We start from the raw sequence: 17199 nt of genomic DNA on the forward strand, positions 1-17199 counted from the left end.
GAATTTTCAGTTAATCATTCATCAATGTCAATGAGAGACTCAGTGAAAAATATACTTAGTGGAAGTTAGGATTCACCCCTCACGGTCTTTACAGTCACACACAGGGTCTCTTTCTCTGATTTTCAAACATATACAAAACATTAAGAACACCTGCTCTTTCCATGACATAGACTAACCAGTAGAAAGATATGATCCCTTATTTATGTCACTTGTTAAATCCACTTCAATCAGTGTAGATGAAGAGGAGTCAGGGTAAATAAGGATTTTTAAGCCTTGAGACAATGTGTGCCATTGAGGGTGAATGGGCAAGACAAAAGGTTTAAGTGCCTTTGAACAGGGTATGGTAGTAAGTGCCAGGACGGGCACGTGGTAATGGCTAGAGCGGTATAAATGGAAAGGTATCAACAATCACATGATTTCCATGTGTTTGATGCCATTCCATTCACTCTGTTCCAGAAATTATGAGTCGTTCTCCCCTCGGCAGCCTCCACTGGTACACACACACTTCGTTTTCCGTGTGTGTACTTAAGTACTCGGGCAACCAGTTTTTGGCACCTGTGGCTGAGCACCCTGAGCCAGTACCGCATCAGAGACACCTTCTGCTCCTATTCTGTCATGGAGCTATGCACCAAGGGGATAGGCACGCAGACAGATACTCAGCATGAAAATTATTAACCTGAAACCATTACATTATTTATTTTGCTGGAGATAGTTTATTAGTTGAGACTATACACAAGTTCATTTCACCCGCCTTAAGGTGGAATAATTTTTGGGGAAAACTCCCTCGACACATTCTTAGAGACAATCAATTTCCACAATAGTTTGTAGAGGTTACACTGTTGAAGACAGACATTTCCCTCCTCTTGACAGAACATGAGGGGACTGGTAACATGACAGGGTGGAGAAGCTACAGCAATAAAATGACTAATAGAACATTTAAAATATTGATATGTAAAAAAAAAAAAAAAATGGACAAAAAGATGAGGAAATAAACAATATGGCATTCCTCAAAGCTAAATGACAGTGGTAAAAACATAAAAAGGACATTCCTCACTGACATTTCATGCCATATTCAAATTAAGAGTCTTAGAAAAGTGATATTCCAATAGACAGTTTTTCAAATGGGGTAAAGCATCCAAGCCTTAGACATGATCTATAACTCAATATAGATGTTTCCTAATCCAGATTTGCATTCAAGAACGTCATAGATTTATATTTCCTTTGATCACCTAGAATTTCAACCACTTTCATTGAATTAGAACAACCCATTTTACCATTGACTTCACTAAACACGCTTCGGGTAAACACAGGAACATTAATATTGAATATAAAAATATATTGTACTGCTTTTTCCTTCAACTAACTTTAGCCTGGGTAAATTATATATCTAATGAAGAGTTTGCTGATTATTACATAAAGTATAATCTAAAACCTAACCATTTCAAGTGTTACATTAGGACATTATCATTGTTTGCATCAGTCATTTGAAAAGCAGTATGTTAAAACCAGCGATAATATTAACAGACACCAGCACACAGATAGTGGTCTTCATCAGTGTCCTCTAATATCCATGCAGTCAATAAGGGTTTTCATACACATTGCCAGAAAGCAGAATTCCTACGAGGTCAAAAAAAAAAGGCCAGACACCGACTGTATCCTTACTTTGGCTCACTCCATGACAAGAGGAAAAATATATGCACACAATATTTCACGCGTATTCAGCCCTAAAGATGAAAAAATAATTTCCCAAGGATTAACAGCTGCATAAAGAAGATACATATGTAAGGAACGATTTACACTGTAGACAGGGGAAAGAAGAATTGGAAATAGACAACAAAAACTACATTCTTTGATCGAGTGTGTGTGAGTACATACAGGTGTGTGAGTACATACACTTCTATATACAGTTGAAGTCGGAAGTTTACATACACCTTAGCCAAATACATTTAAACTCAGTTTTTCCTAATTCCTGACATTTAATTATAGCAAAAATTCCCTGTTTTAGGTCCCCACTTTATTTTAAGAATGTGAAATGTCAGAATAATAGCAGAGATAATTATTTCCTTCAGCTTTTATTTCTTTCATCACGTTCCCAGTGGGTCAGAAATGTACACACACTCAATTAGTATTTGGTAGCATTGCCTTTAAATTGTTTAACTTGGGTCAAATGTTTTGGGTAGCCTTCCACAAGCTTCCCACAGTAAGTTGGGTGAATTTTGGCCCATTCCTCCTGACAGAGCTGGTGTAACTGAGTCAGGTTTGTAGGCCTCCTTGCTCGCATACACTTTCTCAGTTCTGCCCACAAATTTTCTATAGGATTTGAGGTCAGGGCTTTGTGATGGCCACTCCAATACCTTGACTGTTGTCCTTAAGCCATTTTGCCACAACTTCTATTTTGTGAAGTGCACCAGTCCCTCCTGCAGCAAAACACCCCCAAAACATGATGCTGCCACCCCCATGCTTCACAGTTGGGATGGTGTTCTTCAGCTTGCACCTCCACCTCCAAACATAACGATGGTCATTATGGCCAAACAGTTCTATTTTTGTTTCATCAGACCAGAGGGCATTTCTGACCACCATGGCCTTTTTATATTTATTTATTTATATATATATTTTGTTTGCCTTCACCTCCCTTATCTCACCTCACTTGCTCATATTGTATATAGACTTATTTTCACTGTATTATTGACTGTATGTTTGTTTTACTCCATGTGTAACTATGTGTTGTTGTATGTGTCGAACTGCTTTGCTTTATCTTGGCCAGGTCGCAATTGTAAATGAGAACGTGTTCTCAATTTGCCTACCTGGTTAAATAAAGGTGAAATAAAAAATTTCTCCAAAAAGTACGATCTTTGTCCCCATGTGCAGTTGCAAACCGTAGTCTGGCTTTTTTATGGTGGTTTTGGAGCAGTGACCTCTTACTTGCTGAGCGGCCTTTCAGGTTATGTCGTTTTACTGTGGATATAGATACTTTTGTACCGGTTTCCTCCAGCATTTTCACGAGGTCCTTTGCTGTGGTTCTGGGATTGATTTGCGCTTTTCACACCAAAGTACGTTAATTTCTAGGAGACAGAACGCGTCTCCTTCCTGAGTGGTATGACGGCTAAGGTGGTCCCATGGTGTTTATACTTGCATACTATTGTTTGTACAGATGAACGTGGTACCTTCAGCCGTTTGGAAATTACTCCAAAGGATGAACCAGACTTGTGGAGGCCCACAATTTATTTTCTGAGGTCTTGGCTAATTTCTTTTGATTTTCCCAAGATGTCAAGCAAAGAGGCACTGAGTTTGAAGGTAGGCCTTGAAATACATCCACGGGTACACCTCCAATTGACTCAAATTATGTCAATTAGCCTGTCAGAAGCTTCTAAAGCCATGACATCCTTTTCTGGAATTTGCCAAACTGTTTAAAGGCACAGTCAACTTACTGTATGTGAACTTCTGACCCACTGGAAATGTGATACAGTGAATTATAAGTGAAATAATCTGTCTGTAAATTTTTTGGGGGAAAATTACTTGGGTCATGCACAAAGTAGATGTCCTAACTGACTTCCCAAAACTATAGTTTGTTAACAAGACATTTTGGGAGTGGTTGAGAAACAAGTTAATGACTCCTACCTAAGTGTATGTAAACTTCCGACTTCAACTGTACAGTGACAGTGCATCCAAGCTAGGATCAATCAGAAAATGGGCCCAAGAGGCAGGACTACTGTTCAGTGATTATCATTGGCTGTGAGGCTATCAGTGTGTCCAAGGTCATAGAGCATAGGATGGAGATAGATGGGGAGGGGAGTGAGAAGTACTATCAACAGGTGGAATTTCAGATTTCAAATCAGGTCCCTTTCTCTCTTTCAATCTCTTGCACACATCATTGTGCCAGTCCAGCCTCGTAAAGCCCAATGTAGAGTTCTTACTGGCTCCCTGCGCCTGCTCATCATCTGGGGGCGGGCTGCGGCTGTGTGGCCATGAGGACCCCTCCCTGCTGGGCCGCCCCCATGCCGGCCAGGACCGACATGGCTACTGCCTCAGCCGCGCGGACGCTCAGCCCGTTGACGGTGATGGCCCCAGGGCTGGGGGCAAGGGGCGAAGGCCCATGCTGGATAACCGGGGCTGGGGAGCCCATAGGCTCAGAGGGGGGGTCCCTGGAGTTCTCCTCTACTCCTGCAGCTACAGACAGAGAGAGAAACATTCACCCTTAAAGAGAGGTGAGAGGCAAGCAATAGATTAGATGGATGAGTTAGAGGTTGATCCTGGATTGATGGATCAGTAGGTAGATAGATAGATGTATAGGTTGATGGAAAGGGGACAGATATGAGAGCCTAAATTAACAATCAACCAGATGGAGTGAATGAAAGACTTGTGTGATTGATAGTTGATTCATGCATGGTTTGTCTTTATTACCTATGTAGGCAGACTTCTTCTGCATGGCAGTGACAGGGCAGTCTTTGTGGGCCAGCAGCAGCTGTTTCAGTTGGGTCACCTCATTCCTCAGCAGACCCACTTCATTCTGATAGAAATAGAACACATCACACAAGACAATGTACACACAAAGTTGTTCTCAACCACTGACAAGCATACAATAAAACCACATGGGCAGGAGAATGATATTAGGGATCCTACCAGTATAATACAATCCCAGACGGGTTCATTGTTTTAAGTTTGCCTTTCTCTGCTGTTGTAATAGCCCAGTTACGGTCTATTGTAACTGACTGTAATAGACAGTCTAGGTCCAGTTACGGTTGTAGGGCGATAGACTCACGGTCAAAGAAACATTCATGGTAGCCAGGTCCTCTGCCTTCCTCTCCAGAGAGCCGACCCACACCTTGCGTTTCTGTCGGCAGCGAGAAGCCGCCGCCCTGTTCCTCTCCAGGAAGCGCTGCCTCCTCTCGTCTGGGTCAACCTCTGCACCCCGCCGCCTCCTACCACCCGTGGGCTGGGCTGGGGACACCTGGGGAAGACGCGAGGGGAAGGTGTTATACACTCTGGACTGGGTGTGTATGTATGAGAGAATGAGAAAGAATGCCAGAGTGCACAAGAGTGTGAGCTTGTGTGTGTGTGTGTGTGTGTGTAAAAGTGCATTTGCATGTGTATTTTAAAGTGTTTCCATGTATACGCCTCTCACCATCATGTCCTCTGAATGTAGACTATACCCAAATGGAGAGGAGGAGCCACTGCTGGTTTGCTGTGTGAGTATATGTAAATCATATAGGCATGAGAGTGTGCCTGTGCATATTTTAACTTAATGTTTGTGCACAAAAGTTTGGCAAATTACATGCAAGCGACATGAGATCTAAGAACTAGATCCGCAATTTTATATTCCATTTTGTTGGACTCGAGTGATACCTTTCCATGTGTGGGCTACACAGAAGTATCGCTTGAGCCCAAACAAATGGAATATAACGTTACGGATAAAGTTTGGAATGACAATTTCATGGGTACAACATCTAAAGACCTGCATCACTATACTGAGAGCATTGCAGTTCTAAAAAGGAAGTATTTGGGTGTTTTTGGAACCTTTATTGTTGTCCATATCTCTTATCAATATCTTTAGTTGCCAGCATATTTAATCTACAAAACATGTTTTGTAACAGCTTTTGGTTTGTTCAGTGTCCTTTCTAGTATTTTGATCATTTCTGGGGGTTCAGTCTGTCATTGCCACTAGCCCATTTTAGGCTTTTCAGAGGTGACTCCTCACATCAGTTCTAGTATAAACTCCCCTCTAGTGACTGGGCTGCAGCCCTAACAGAGTGTAACAACCAGGGAGAACAGAAGCATTTAGCAGATTTCACCTTACCCTTAGGTATTGTGTGTGTTACCTGTGGCTGTGCGGGAGAGGGGGTGTCAGAGTGCTGCGAGGGCTGCTGGCTCTGCTCATGTCTCTGGGGAACAGTGGGGCTGGAACCTGCCCCCCCTGGACCCTCTCCAGCCCCGTTTTGAGCCCCTGGGCCATGCTGCTGCTGTTGTTGGGTCAGCGCTGCCTTCAGCCTCTACAGAGAGTGGGAGGGATGGGGACAAACAAATGTCATACAGACATCAACAAACTGCCTTCCTAGGGTTGTAAATCTACTGGTAATTTACCAAAATGACCACAAGTTCCAGTAACTTTGGTAATAAACAGTTACCGTTAACATTGCCTCCCTTTAACTTCCACTACCACAGGTATGGGTAGGCCCACTGATATTTGTTTCTTAACTGTGTGTGTGTGTCCCTGCCGGTGCATGCGTCTCTCACCATCTTGGCCTCTGAGTGTAGACTATACCCAGATGGGGAGGAGGAGCCACTGCTGGTCCCACCAATCGGAGGGCCTGGAATCCCAGGGATGTTGGGCACCATATTAAACGGCCTCGCCAGCTACAAATTACACAGGAAGGGACAAAATAAGAGAAGACAAAACAACACCTACCAATGACCTGGCATTATCAAGACGTTCATGTTCATTAGACATTACTATGTTCACTCACGATGTTGATGTAAAAAGGGCATTATAAATAAACGTGATTCACTCACAGATATGACTGAGGTCATATTTGGGCTGGGGAGGAGAGGGACCGTCTGTCCGTTGGGGAGATGCATTACCAGCGGGAAGGAACCTGTCGGAGAGCTGAGAACAGGAGATAGATTAGTATAAATTAAATAGACAGAGAGAACACAAACAAAGAGAGATCTTGGCAGATTAGACTCACCCCAGTTGTCTGTTGGAGGGCGGGGTTTGTGTGATGACAGAGGTTGGCGAGGGCAGAGTCGGGTGCAGGGGGTCGTAAACAAGGTGAATGGGAAGGGACCCTGGGCGTAGGATAGTTGGCGTGGGGGCAGCGCTCACCACCGGCCGTGGAGGAGGAGTCTCCTGTCAACACAAATCACATCCAGTCAGACAGAAGCTGCGTTTGCACAGACAGCCCAATTCTGATCTTTCTTCCACTAATTGGTCTTTTGACCAATCACATCAGATCTTTCAAATCAGATCTTTTTCAGAGCTGAACTGAATGGTCAAAAGACCACTTAGTGGAAAAAAAGATCAGAATTGTTAACACAGCCTGAGAGAAACTCAGGTGGGAGTTGGACACTATAGGCCGCTGAGGTGAACCCACTAAGAGGCCCAATAAGTTTCAACTTTTTGCTGACATCTTTACTTGCCTCACAGCTAAGTGATTAATTTGCAGGCTCTCTTTGGCCACCACTGTTCCCTTCGCTCTCTCACCCAAATTACCATGCAAATTTGACAAGAGGAAAGCACATACAACGATTAATCTGTTCAACCATACACCCCGTTCACCTGGCCCTCAGGTTGTACCTTTCCTCTCACCATTGGCTCTTTGCTGCTGTCCGACATGCTGGAGGTGGAGTCAGGACTGCCTGGGGGGGAGGAGTCAACCTCCAGAGGCCCCTCATCCTCCTCTTTCACCCCAGAGGGGGTCTGTAGGGGTGGGGCTGGAAGCTGGGGGGCCGTGAGCTGTGTGGGGACCAACAACCAGACACACAACATTTATCAGTCGGTCAAACTACCAGTGTTTAAAAACCGAACCCATCATAGCCCCTCCACAATCCTCACCCTCACCGGGTTTTTGTTCCTTTGGTCATCCTCATGGGCCTTCCGGAACTCCTGCTCGAAGGAGCTGGCCAGCTCGTTGAACAGACCCACCTCCTCACAGTTCTTCAGGAAGCGGGTGGGTGTGGGGGTCTGGTCTGGTGAGAGAGAGAGGGTAGAAATTGGCAACTTACTGATGTTGCACACCGCGTTCAGCCAATCAGGTGGCAGCAGTCTTGTTTACTCCTGTCTGCAACATCAGGAAGTAGCATTAGCCAGTCTAGCATGGTGGTAGAACCAATAAAGCGAGTTACAGAGGAAACCGATGCCTTTGCAGCCTGAATGGAGGATGTTTTATGGGGGACACGAGTGTATAGCCGGCTGGCCTGACTGCGTCGACACCAAGATGTAGTACGACATCAGGAAGAACTACGCCCTCTAGGGGTCATGGTGCTAGTCCACACGGGGTGGTGTTTGTTTAATAGCTAGTCAAAAATATGTTCCATCATATAATTGCTTTATACAGTATACTTGAGAAATGCTGGGAATGCTAAAGGCAAGCACCTGCAATGATGACGGAGTCAGTTCTGGCAGGACCAAATTTCAGGGTCATCTCATGCTTGTGTTTGTGGACTGATAGATGGTCTTCATTAGTAAATCTCTGTGTACAAAGATAACACAAGACACAGGTGATAGACATCAAATGGCTCCTGAAATCCAAGATATGTAAAGAGGTGAAAGAGTGGGGGAAAAAGAGAATGAGGGATGAAGAGAAAACGAGGTTAAGAGACCTTACCTGGCCACAGCCTGGGGCGGTGCACACAAAAGGTCGATCGTCCCCCATCTCACACAAAGAGCCTGCAATAAAGAGGTATGGGAAAGGAAGAGAATGGAAATGTGTTATTCTGTCTGCTTCTTACACCTAGGTAATGAAAAAAACGGGCTGTATTGGACAATAAATTAGGGTTAACAGATATATTCACATAAATAATGTTCATTACTTCCAATTAAAGTACTTTGTTTACATTACATAACACAAAGCCATTTATTGTTCTAGTATCAAACAAAGGTAGCTAATAATGGTGACACGTTAATTTTCTTGGTGCAAAAAGTTAAATACATAACGTTAACTACCTATCTAATAGTAAAATACGCCTACTGGTTAGCTGTCCTAGGTAAATTGCCTCCTTTCGGCTAACTGTCAACAAACAGCGCAGTCTCAGCACAGAAACTAGCTAACAGAAGCTGCTAGCAAGGTAACGAACTCGCTAGCTAGCCATCTTGCACCTTCCTTGTTAGCTAACTAGCCATGGGCCAATGATAACAACATCACTTTAAGTTAACGTTAGCTAGCTAGTTAGCAAGATAATGTCAGACAGGATGAAGAACGGACCTCGCTATTCAATATCTGACAGTCCATTAGCAATATCACCAGATGGTTTGGTACAGCAGACCATCAGCCACCATTGGCATTCACGGCCGAGCTAATTTAAAGGGCTTCTTGCGGTCGCTGTTATTGCTAAGCTAGTTATTTGATTTTTTTCTGCTAACTTGCTAACGCCTTGCCATAGAGAATAACGTTACTTACTGTACACAACACCCAGTCACACAGGCTAGCTAGCTGGCTAGGGCACTGACACAATTTGAGGAGCGTCAAATAAGTATTTCAGAATGGGGAAGGTAAATGTGACAGACGGTCAATTGTTCCACGACAAAGTATTTTCGGTAACATCTTGATATCTGAACACGAGCAAGTCTAATGTTTACAAACTCACCCAACGTCCCTGGCTAGCTACCGCTCCGCTGCTGGATATCCGCTGCGGTGAAATATCGCGAGAAGTGAAAATATTCTATTTCTTACGTAACAGGATGGCTGAAAAAATCGAATATTACAAACATGAGGCTTGAATGTGTCCTCTAATCCCCCCCCCCCAAAAAAACTGAGAGACCTGCAATTGTTTGTTCATGACACTTTCATCTAAATATAACATATTGTATGTTTGATGTAAGTGTAAGGTACACATCATGGTATATATGATGCCAGAATATTTTCAGATAAATCAAATGTCACATGCTTCGTAAACAATGGGTGCAGACCAACAGTAAAATGCTTACTTACGAGCCTTTCCCAAAAATTCTGAGAAAAAGACAAATAGAAAAATAACACGGAATAAATACACAATGGGTAACAATAACATGGCCATATACAGTCATGGCCAAAAGTTGAGAATGACATATTATTTTCAACAAAGTTTGCTGCTTCAGTGTCATATATTTTTGTCAGATCTTACTACGGAATACTGAAGTATAATTACAAGCATTTCTTATGTGTCAAAGGCTTTTATTGACAATTACATGAAGTTGATGCAAAGAGTCAATATTTGCAGTGTTGACCCTTCTTTTTCAAGACCTCTGCAATCCACCCTGGCATGCTGTCAATTAACTTCTGGGCCACATTCTGACTGATGGCAGCCCATTCTTGCATAATTAATGCTTTCAGTTTGTCAGAATTTGTGGGGTTTTGTTTGTCCACCTGCCTCTTGAGGATTGACCACAAGTTCTCAATGGGATTAAGGTCTGGGGAGTTTCCTGGCCATTTTGTTCCCCGAGCCTTAGTTATCACTTTTGGTGCTCCATCATGCTGGAAAAGGCATTGTTCGTCACCAAACTGTTCCTGGATGGTTGGGAGAAGTTGCTCTCGGAGGATGTGTCGGTACCATTCTTTATTCATGGCTGTGTTCTTAGGCAAAATTGTGAGTGAGCCCACTCCCTTGGCTGAGAAGCAACCCCACACATGAATGGTCTCAAGATGCTTTACTGTTGGCATGACACAGGACTGATGGTAGCGTTCACCTGGTCTTCTCCGGACAAGCTTTTTTTCCTGGATGTCCCAAACAATTGGAAAGGGGATTCAGAGAAAATGACTTTACCCCAGTCCTCAGTAGTCCAATCCCTGTACCTTTTGCAGAATATCAGTCTGTCCCTGATGTTTTTCCTGGAGAGAAGTGGCTTCTTTGCTGCCCTTCCTGACACCAGGCCATCCTCCAAAAGTCTTCGCCTCACTGTGCGTGCAGATGCACTCACACCTGCCTACTGTCATTCCTGAGCAAGCTCTGTACTGGTGGTGCCCCGATCCTGCAGCTGAATCAACTTCAGGAGACGGTCCTGGCGCTTGCTGGACTTTCTTGGGCACCCTGAAGCCTTCTTCACAACATTTGAACCGCTCTCCTTGAAGTTCTTGATGATCCGATAAATGGTTGATTCAGGTGCAATCTTACTGGCAGCAATATCCTTGCCTGTGAAGACCTTTTTGTGCAAAGCAATGATGATGGCACGTGTTTCCTTGCAGGAAACCATGGTTGACAGAGTAAGAACAATGATTCCAAGCACCACCCTCTTTTTGAAGCTTCCAGTTTGTTATTCGAACTCAAACACTCACACCTGTGTTAACAAGAGAATCAATGACATGTCAGCTGGTCCTTTTGTGGCAGTGCTGAAATGCAGTGGAAATGTTTTTGGGGATTCAGTTCATTTGCATGGCAAAGAGGGACTTTGCAATTCATCTGATCACTCTTCATCACATTCTGGAGTATATGCAAATTGCCATCGTACAAACTGAGGCAGCAGACTGTGAAAATTAATATTTGTGTCACTCAACTTTTGGCCACGACTGTACACGGGGTACCAGTACTGAGTCAGTGTGCAGGGGTACTAGGTAACTGAGGTAGATATGTACATATAGGTAGGTTTAAAGTGACTAGGCAACAGGATAAACAGTAGCAGAGGCATATGTGAGTCAAAAGAGTTAGTGCAAAAAGGGCAATGCAGATAAATAGTCCAGATAGCTATCGGTTAACTATTGAGCAGTCTTATGGCTTGGGGGTAGAAGCTGTTCAGGGTCCTGTTGGTTCAAGGCTTGGTGCATAAGTGCCACTTGCAGTGTGGTAGCTGAGAGAACAGTATGACTTGGGTAGCTGGAGTCATTTAACATTTTTAGGGCCTTCCTCTGACACCGCCTGGTATAGGGGTCCTGGATGGCAGGAAGCTCGGCCCCAGCGATGTACAAGATACAAATACTATACATGGTATATAGAAGATAAACATAACTCACAATGTAATATTTTGAAAGCCACGCTGATGCCAGTACAAAACTGTTAGCGATACTTGATTTTGAGAGGTTAACATGATGGCACAGTGTAGTTGGAAATTTGGGACGCACATCAATCAAGATGTATATTTATGGACTGCACTCATGCAATGACAAAACAATTATATTGCCCCACTATAGTTTGATTCAATAAATACAATGCAGTGTTTATTCGCATACATATTCACGTTTGAAATTATACAACATTCACCAAACAAGTGTGTATATGGTCCTGCTTCCACCACCCTTGGGCTTGCTTCTCACCTTTCTATAGGAGCTGTCATGTTATTGGAGCAGCGTATTCAATTATCAGCATTGTCATGTGAGACTCAAAACATGTGTACACACAAGGTCTACAAACAGCCTCCATATGACAGACCAAAGAATACTTATTTCTTAGAGGTTAGAGGACCTTGTATGCTTTCTGGCTGTTATAAGCTTTTGGAAAATCATGACTGATACAACACACAAAACACCACCACGGCCCATAATTCTGTATTTCACGTGAACAAGTTCAATGGGATTACGAGCGCCACGCATTTCTGCCTTCCCACTAAACCTGCCCTGCTCAAAATTAAAGTGAATTTATGTTACTTTTACTTTGCAGAGAAGGAAAAACTCAACACTGAGAAGGCACTAGAATTTTGGTTTGGCCTGAAACGTTTATTTGGACATGAAGAAAGGAAACTGTCAAAGTATAACTGGTGGATACACACACACTTTTAACACAGATGTCCGGGACAAGACCACAGAGCACCGCACACAAAACATTTAGAAATACAGACGTCAAAATCATTGCAAGCACAGGACCCAGAATCAGCATCTAAGGCAAAAACAAGAAATATTTGTACTTTATTATTCTTTTAAGTTTTTGTTCAGACATCTATTAAGTCAGTAATTCAGTGTCTCACACCCCACCCCACACTCGTACGTTACCATGTCCCAGCTGCACTCCCTCCAACGCCTTTGTCCCAGCAGGGAAGTGCTACAAAAACTAATCAAAACAGTTAAAGAAAAATAAAACCCCATTCCTGTAATAATTTCAGCAAACCTGCTAAACACCTTTTCTGCAACGTAGACATCTAAAAATGATTTTACACCTTACAGGATTAAGAGATTATTTTCAAACAAAAGTTACTGCATTTTATTCCACAACACCACTAGCTGCTCTTAGCTTAGCCATTAATGGATGTAAAAATATAAAATAAGAACATAGGCCCAGTGGTTAGATAGATAACATGTTACTGCACTGCTAGCACCCAGGCAGTGCACTGAATTCTCACTTCAACCAAGTCACAAATCAGATAGTTTTGGAAATACACACACACACACACATTTTGTGGAGAAAAAAAAACGACACAAAAAAAACACTAAATGCACTGAAAGAAAAAGGTACATCAGAGTACATAAGAAAACTAAAGTCAAACTGCAGAACTCTTTCAAAACATTTACTCAAATCTAAATGTGCTTACTAATAGAGAAAAAAAAGAAAAACCCGACTAAAGATTAGCCTTCTAGGCGCAAAATCTGTACAAGAACATTCAGACCACCTACACAAGTGGCCTTCCCTCAAATAGGACTACATTAATAAAGCATAACTGGCCGAGACAGGGAGCATTATCAATTAACTGACAGCTTTTCCATCCAACAGTAGGAGGGTTACGAGTTCTCCACATCCCACCCAGAAACAGTTGTTGGCGCAAGTTCCCAAGGTTGTCTTTTTGCCTGCTTGACTTTGGTCTGGATCATAGAGATCGATCACAATGTTGTATCTGTGCCAATGAGGCCATCTCCATTTAAAGTAGTCAATTTTCTTCTTCTGATAAAGGAAAAAAGTGTAAAGCTAAAATTGGCAACTTACCAGCTACAGTGTTGAAGTCTAGAAACAAATCTTGAGTAATTAATTTCTTGTGGCCACTAGTTGGTGGTCAATGCTCTGATCATTGGCTGCTCCCAATCCATAGGAATCCCCACCCAGTTGACTACTTTAAAATGGCAATGTCCATGCAAAAAACAGTTATTTCCACATAATGATCTCTATACATTTATGGTCTGGATAGTGTTCAATCCATTAATACACAAAGGCTGAATTATGAGTTTGTAAGCGCATATAAAAGGAACAGATATGAAGGTTGATGCTCCCCATGTCAAGTCAACTCTCCTAACATTATGCAAACTTCCATTTTGCAAACAATGGACATGTACGGAATTAAAAACAAATCGTGAGATATGCATTAAAATCTTCAATCAAAAAAAATCTAAGACAGTAAAAAGAAAATCCAAAAGTGAAATGTACAAGAAAAAAAAAGTGCCTAAATCAAAATCCTATGATTTAGCCTGACACCAAAACCCAAATATCCGACAGTTGCTCTGCCCTCAATCCCATCCCAAAATAACATGACTCATCATGATCACCCTTCAGAATCTCTGCTCAATGAATCAACGGCAACATTGAAAAAGGATAACCCCAAAACGGACATGATCAGACTTCGACAGCATATCACTGACAAGAAAACAGCCCTCTCTCTGTACACGATAAGCACCAAACACCAACCAACACCACACCTGGAAGTCTCCACTGGCTACCCCTAATCTCATACTGGGACAGGTTCGGTACTCCGCATGTTATCAACTCAAATTGAGAAGTCAGAACACAAACCGGACTCTTGCTGGGGAAGAACTTTACCGACAAATATATATATCTTTTTTGATTTGCATTAAAAACGTAAAATTCCAGTGATCGCTGCCCAAAACCAGTAAGCTCCTTTATAGATTATTTCCGGATGCCAACAAATAAGAGAATGAGAACGTTTACTTGCCTTCAGAATTCATGCCATTTTAAAATGAGCAAGCTCGAATACATAGTACCAGAGACTAGTTTCATGCTTGGGATCCCATTACTACTCTATAAAATACCATATTCTACATGATACAAGAGCTACCAAAATGCATGGCAGACTACTCTGGAACATGTTGCACAGATATGATGGCATGTTGAAATACCAGATAGCTGGGGTGGAAGGGTTTCTATTTGATGATAAAGATTACCTGTTCCATCAAGACATAAATAGGAAGGTATATGTTAACGCCGGTATCCTGCATTTGACCACATAGGTACAATTAATTGTACATATCAATACAACAGGTTAAACTTTTATGCAAGACACAAATAATTAAAACTGCTCTTCTTAAAATGTCAATCAGCAGTTGAAACAAAGCGTTCTCCCTACCCTGCTACAGTAAAAAGCTGAGGGATGGGGTTGTAGAAATGTAACAGCTCAAATTCATAGACTGAGCTATGGATGCAAGGACTAACCATCTAGCATAAAAATTACAGTTATAACCATGTTTTGAGGCTATATAGACTTAGTCTGCATTTACATTGTTCACAAACATTGGAGTAAAACAGGCTTATATATTTTGGGTTCTGATGGAGTATGACAGTGGAACAAAGCTTTGATACTTGAAGAATCAATTCGTACATAAATTAATAATAGGTCCAATAATGAATGTAGCAACTGCAGATTGCCCCTTTAAAAAGGCTACGTATAAAATGGTCAAATTCATGGTAACGGTGTACGTGTCAGGTGTCTACGATGCGAGTGCTGACTGCCTCAACTACCAAACACCTTCACTAAGGGAAGACTCCACCCTTTCTCATGAGCTGTTACCCATGACAACACTTCCTGATCCACTCAAATCCCAACCCCTAAACAATGGATTGGTGGGTCATGTTCATAACACTGTAGCAAACCATTAAAAAAAAACATTTTGCAATGAAAAACAAAAGCAAGCAGTTCTTATAGGAAAACTTCTGAGAGTACCTTGCCGTGTCACTCAGTTTTGCACCTACTGAACTTGACCCTGGATGGAGAGATTATGCACTAATGGTTGGCGCAATCACCAACCAAAACATATTTTAACTAAACAGGATTGGCAAACAGTTGGGACCAACACTCATTCAAACATTTAACCGTATGTTTCAAAGTAATAGGAAATGGAGTGGAAAATATAACAATTCAGTGACCGACAGCCCGACTATCCAAACTTTTCCCCACATTTGCACGGTATCCAAGCACCATTATTGTAAAGGTTTTAATGTCCTACTCAAGCAAGGGTATACCAAAAGTTTCCATCAACCGTGAAAATAAATTCATTGATTCTAATAAATTCATATTTCCCCATTGATTCTGAAAACAAAATAATTCCTGACTCATAGCTGACAGGCATCCAAGACTGTTTCTTCACCTAAAAGAAAGTGCAGCTTGACAGGCTTCCCAACTTCCTCCATCTCTCAGAACAGTTCAAAACAGGCACTTCTCTAAAACCATGTGGCCCTCTCGCTTCCAACCTTCATAAAAACACATTTTATGAACTGTCCTTAGCCCTTCGCCAAAAGAATCACTTGCCAACCCCTTCAACAACAAAATGCATCATATGTATCAACTCATAACGATGTCATATTGGTGGATGTCCACATCTTTTGCTGTGTCGCATATTAACTAGATTTGCTAACAGCTCTTTTATTTTCCTTTTTTCCTTTGCAACTACCAGTATTCTGGTGATACAAGGCATTACTGTACATTTGTCCCCCGTCCCCCACTTTGACACGGAAATCAAATTAACATAGATTTAGCAGTGGAGGGCCCAGCCTTCAAGCTAACCAAGGTGAGGCAGCATGAAAGCATCTCTCACTATTCTTTCAGACAAGTCCTTCAGTTTGTGATTTGTAACACTCGTGTCGGCCCCCTCTTAAAACAATTACCGCTTGCAGTCTTTTCCAAACAAAGGCCAGCGGATGTCTGCCCGAGCTTCAGGGGGGTCTTTAAGATTAAGAACGCGACTGTGTTCTTTCATCCAATAATATATATATATATATATTTATCTCTTTACATATATACACACACGTATATAGATTTGTGTTTGTTTTCCTGTTAGTCTGTTGGTTGTTGTTTAAACTACTTTGGTGACCGGGGGGGAATGTTCTGTTCCTTCCCGCTCCGTCTGGCCCAGCTCTGGGGGGAGATGCGGCGGCTCATGGATGCACCTCTCTGCTGATCCCAGTACTTTGGGCCCATCCCTCCGGATCGGGCAGGGCCAATGACCCCACAGTATGAGCCAAGGGGATCAAGGTAGGGCTGGCCTTCTCCAGGCCACTCGGGTATCTCAGGCCTATCCCCATCGCTGCTGGAGGAGGCGGCGGGCTCGTCGGCCTTGTTGACCCGCAGTTCCCGCAGGGGTTGGCTGGCCGAGGAGGTGGGAGGGTTTGGGGAGGTGCTTGGTGCTGGGGGCTGGGTGGCTGGCCGCTTGCACATCTCAGCATAGCTCAGTTTCCTTGACTCCTGGTTGGATGGATGAATAGATGGATAGACAAAAAAGAGAATAGGGGAGGAGAAGAAAATAGACATAGGATGACTAGGGCCTGACATCTCTTCATTGATCTCTTTTTAACCAGATATGTTAACTGACAACATTCTATCCAATGCATTATGTATCCAGTGAAATCCACCAGGCAGTGAGTGAAGTC

The 17199-nt window shown here is 42.7% G+C and overlaps 2 protein-coding genes across 11 annotated transcripts in view; both read right to left on the reverse strand.

Moving 5' to 3' along the window:
- Nucleotides 1-690: 690 nt before the first annotated feature.
- Nucleotides 691-9370, reverse strand: LOC129815454 (cyclic AMP-dependent transcription factor ATF-7-like). 6 transcript variants are annotated; one of them, XM_055869315.1, is made up of 13 exons: nt 9301-9370; nt 8322-8383; nt 8090-8186; nt 7556-7683; nt 7292-7450; nt 6684-6844; nt 6508-6601; nt 6232-6351; nt 5817-5987; nt 5123-5182; nt 4760-4948; nt 4402-4507; nt 691-4167 (listed from the first exon to the last, which is right to left on the reverse strand). In XM_055869315.1, the coding sequence occupies exons 2-13, from the start codon at nt 8367-8369 to the stop codon at nt 3935-3937; spliced, it is 1566 nt and encodes a 521-aa protein (XP_055725290.1). In that variant the 5' UTR covers nt 8370-8383; nt 9301-9370; the 3' UTR covers nt 691-3934. The 6 variants fall into 6 exon arrangements, with proteins under 6 accessions (XP_055725290.1, XP_055725291.1, XP_055725288.1 ...); XM_055869316.1 differs by having other exon boundaries at nt 7304-7450; nt 7550-7683; XM_055869313.1 differs by having other exon boundaries at nt 7550-7683.
- Nucleotides 9371-12309: 2939 nt separating this feature from the next.
- The window catches only part of LOC129815455 (la-related protein 4-like), a 34793-nt gene continuing 29903 nt past the window's right edge, over nt 12310-17199 (reverse strand). For all 5 annotated transcript variants that reach the window (XM_055869321.1, XM_055869319.1, XM_055869320.1 and 2 more), the window contains one exon: nt 12310-17014. In XM_055869321.1, coding sequence (XP_055725296.1) covers nt 16631-17014 — 384 coding nt within the window. In that variant the 3' untranslated portion in view covers nt 12310-16630. The remainder of the gene's footprint in view (nt 17015-17199) is intronic.

This window comes from Salvelinus fontinalis, chromosome 18 (genome assembly GCF_029448725.1).
Source record: "Salvelinus fontinalis isolate EN_2023a chromosome 18, ASM2944872v1, whole genome shotgun sequence".
In the NCBI taxonomy this organism is placed as follows: domain Eukaryota; kingdom Metazoa; phylum Chordata; class Actinopteri; order Salmoniformes; family Salmonidae; genus Salvelinus; species Salvelinus fontinalis.

What these genes read in the sequence shown, in the direction of transcription:
- LOC129815454 (XM_055869313.1), bottom strand. Translation starts at nt 8,369, where the DNA reads ATGGGGGACGATCGACCTTTTGTGTGCACCGCCCCAGGCTGTGGCCAG. An exon ending in TACACTCAGAGGCCAAGATG is followed by an intron (nt 5,988 to 6,231) that starts GTGAGAGACGCA and finishes CACTCTCTGTAG; the next exon opens with AGGCTGAAGGCAGCGCTGAC. An exon ending in TACATTCAGAGGACATGATG is followed by an intron (nt 4,949 to 5,122) that starts GTGAGAGGCGTA and finishes CGTCTTCCCCAG; the next exon opens with GTGTCCCCAGCCCAGCCCAC.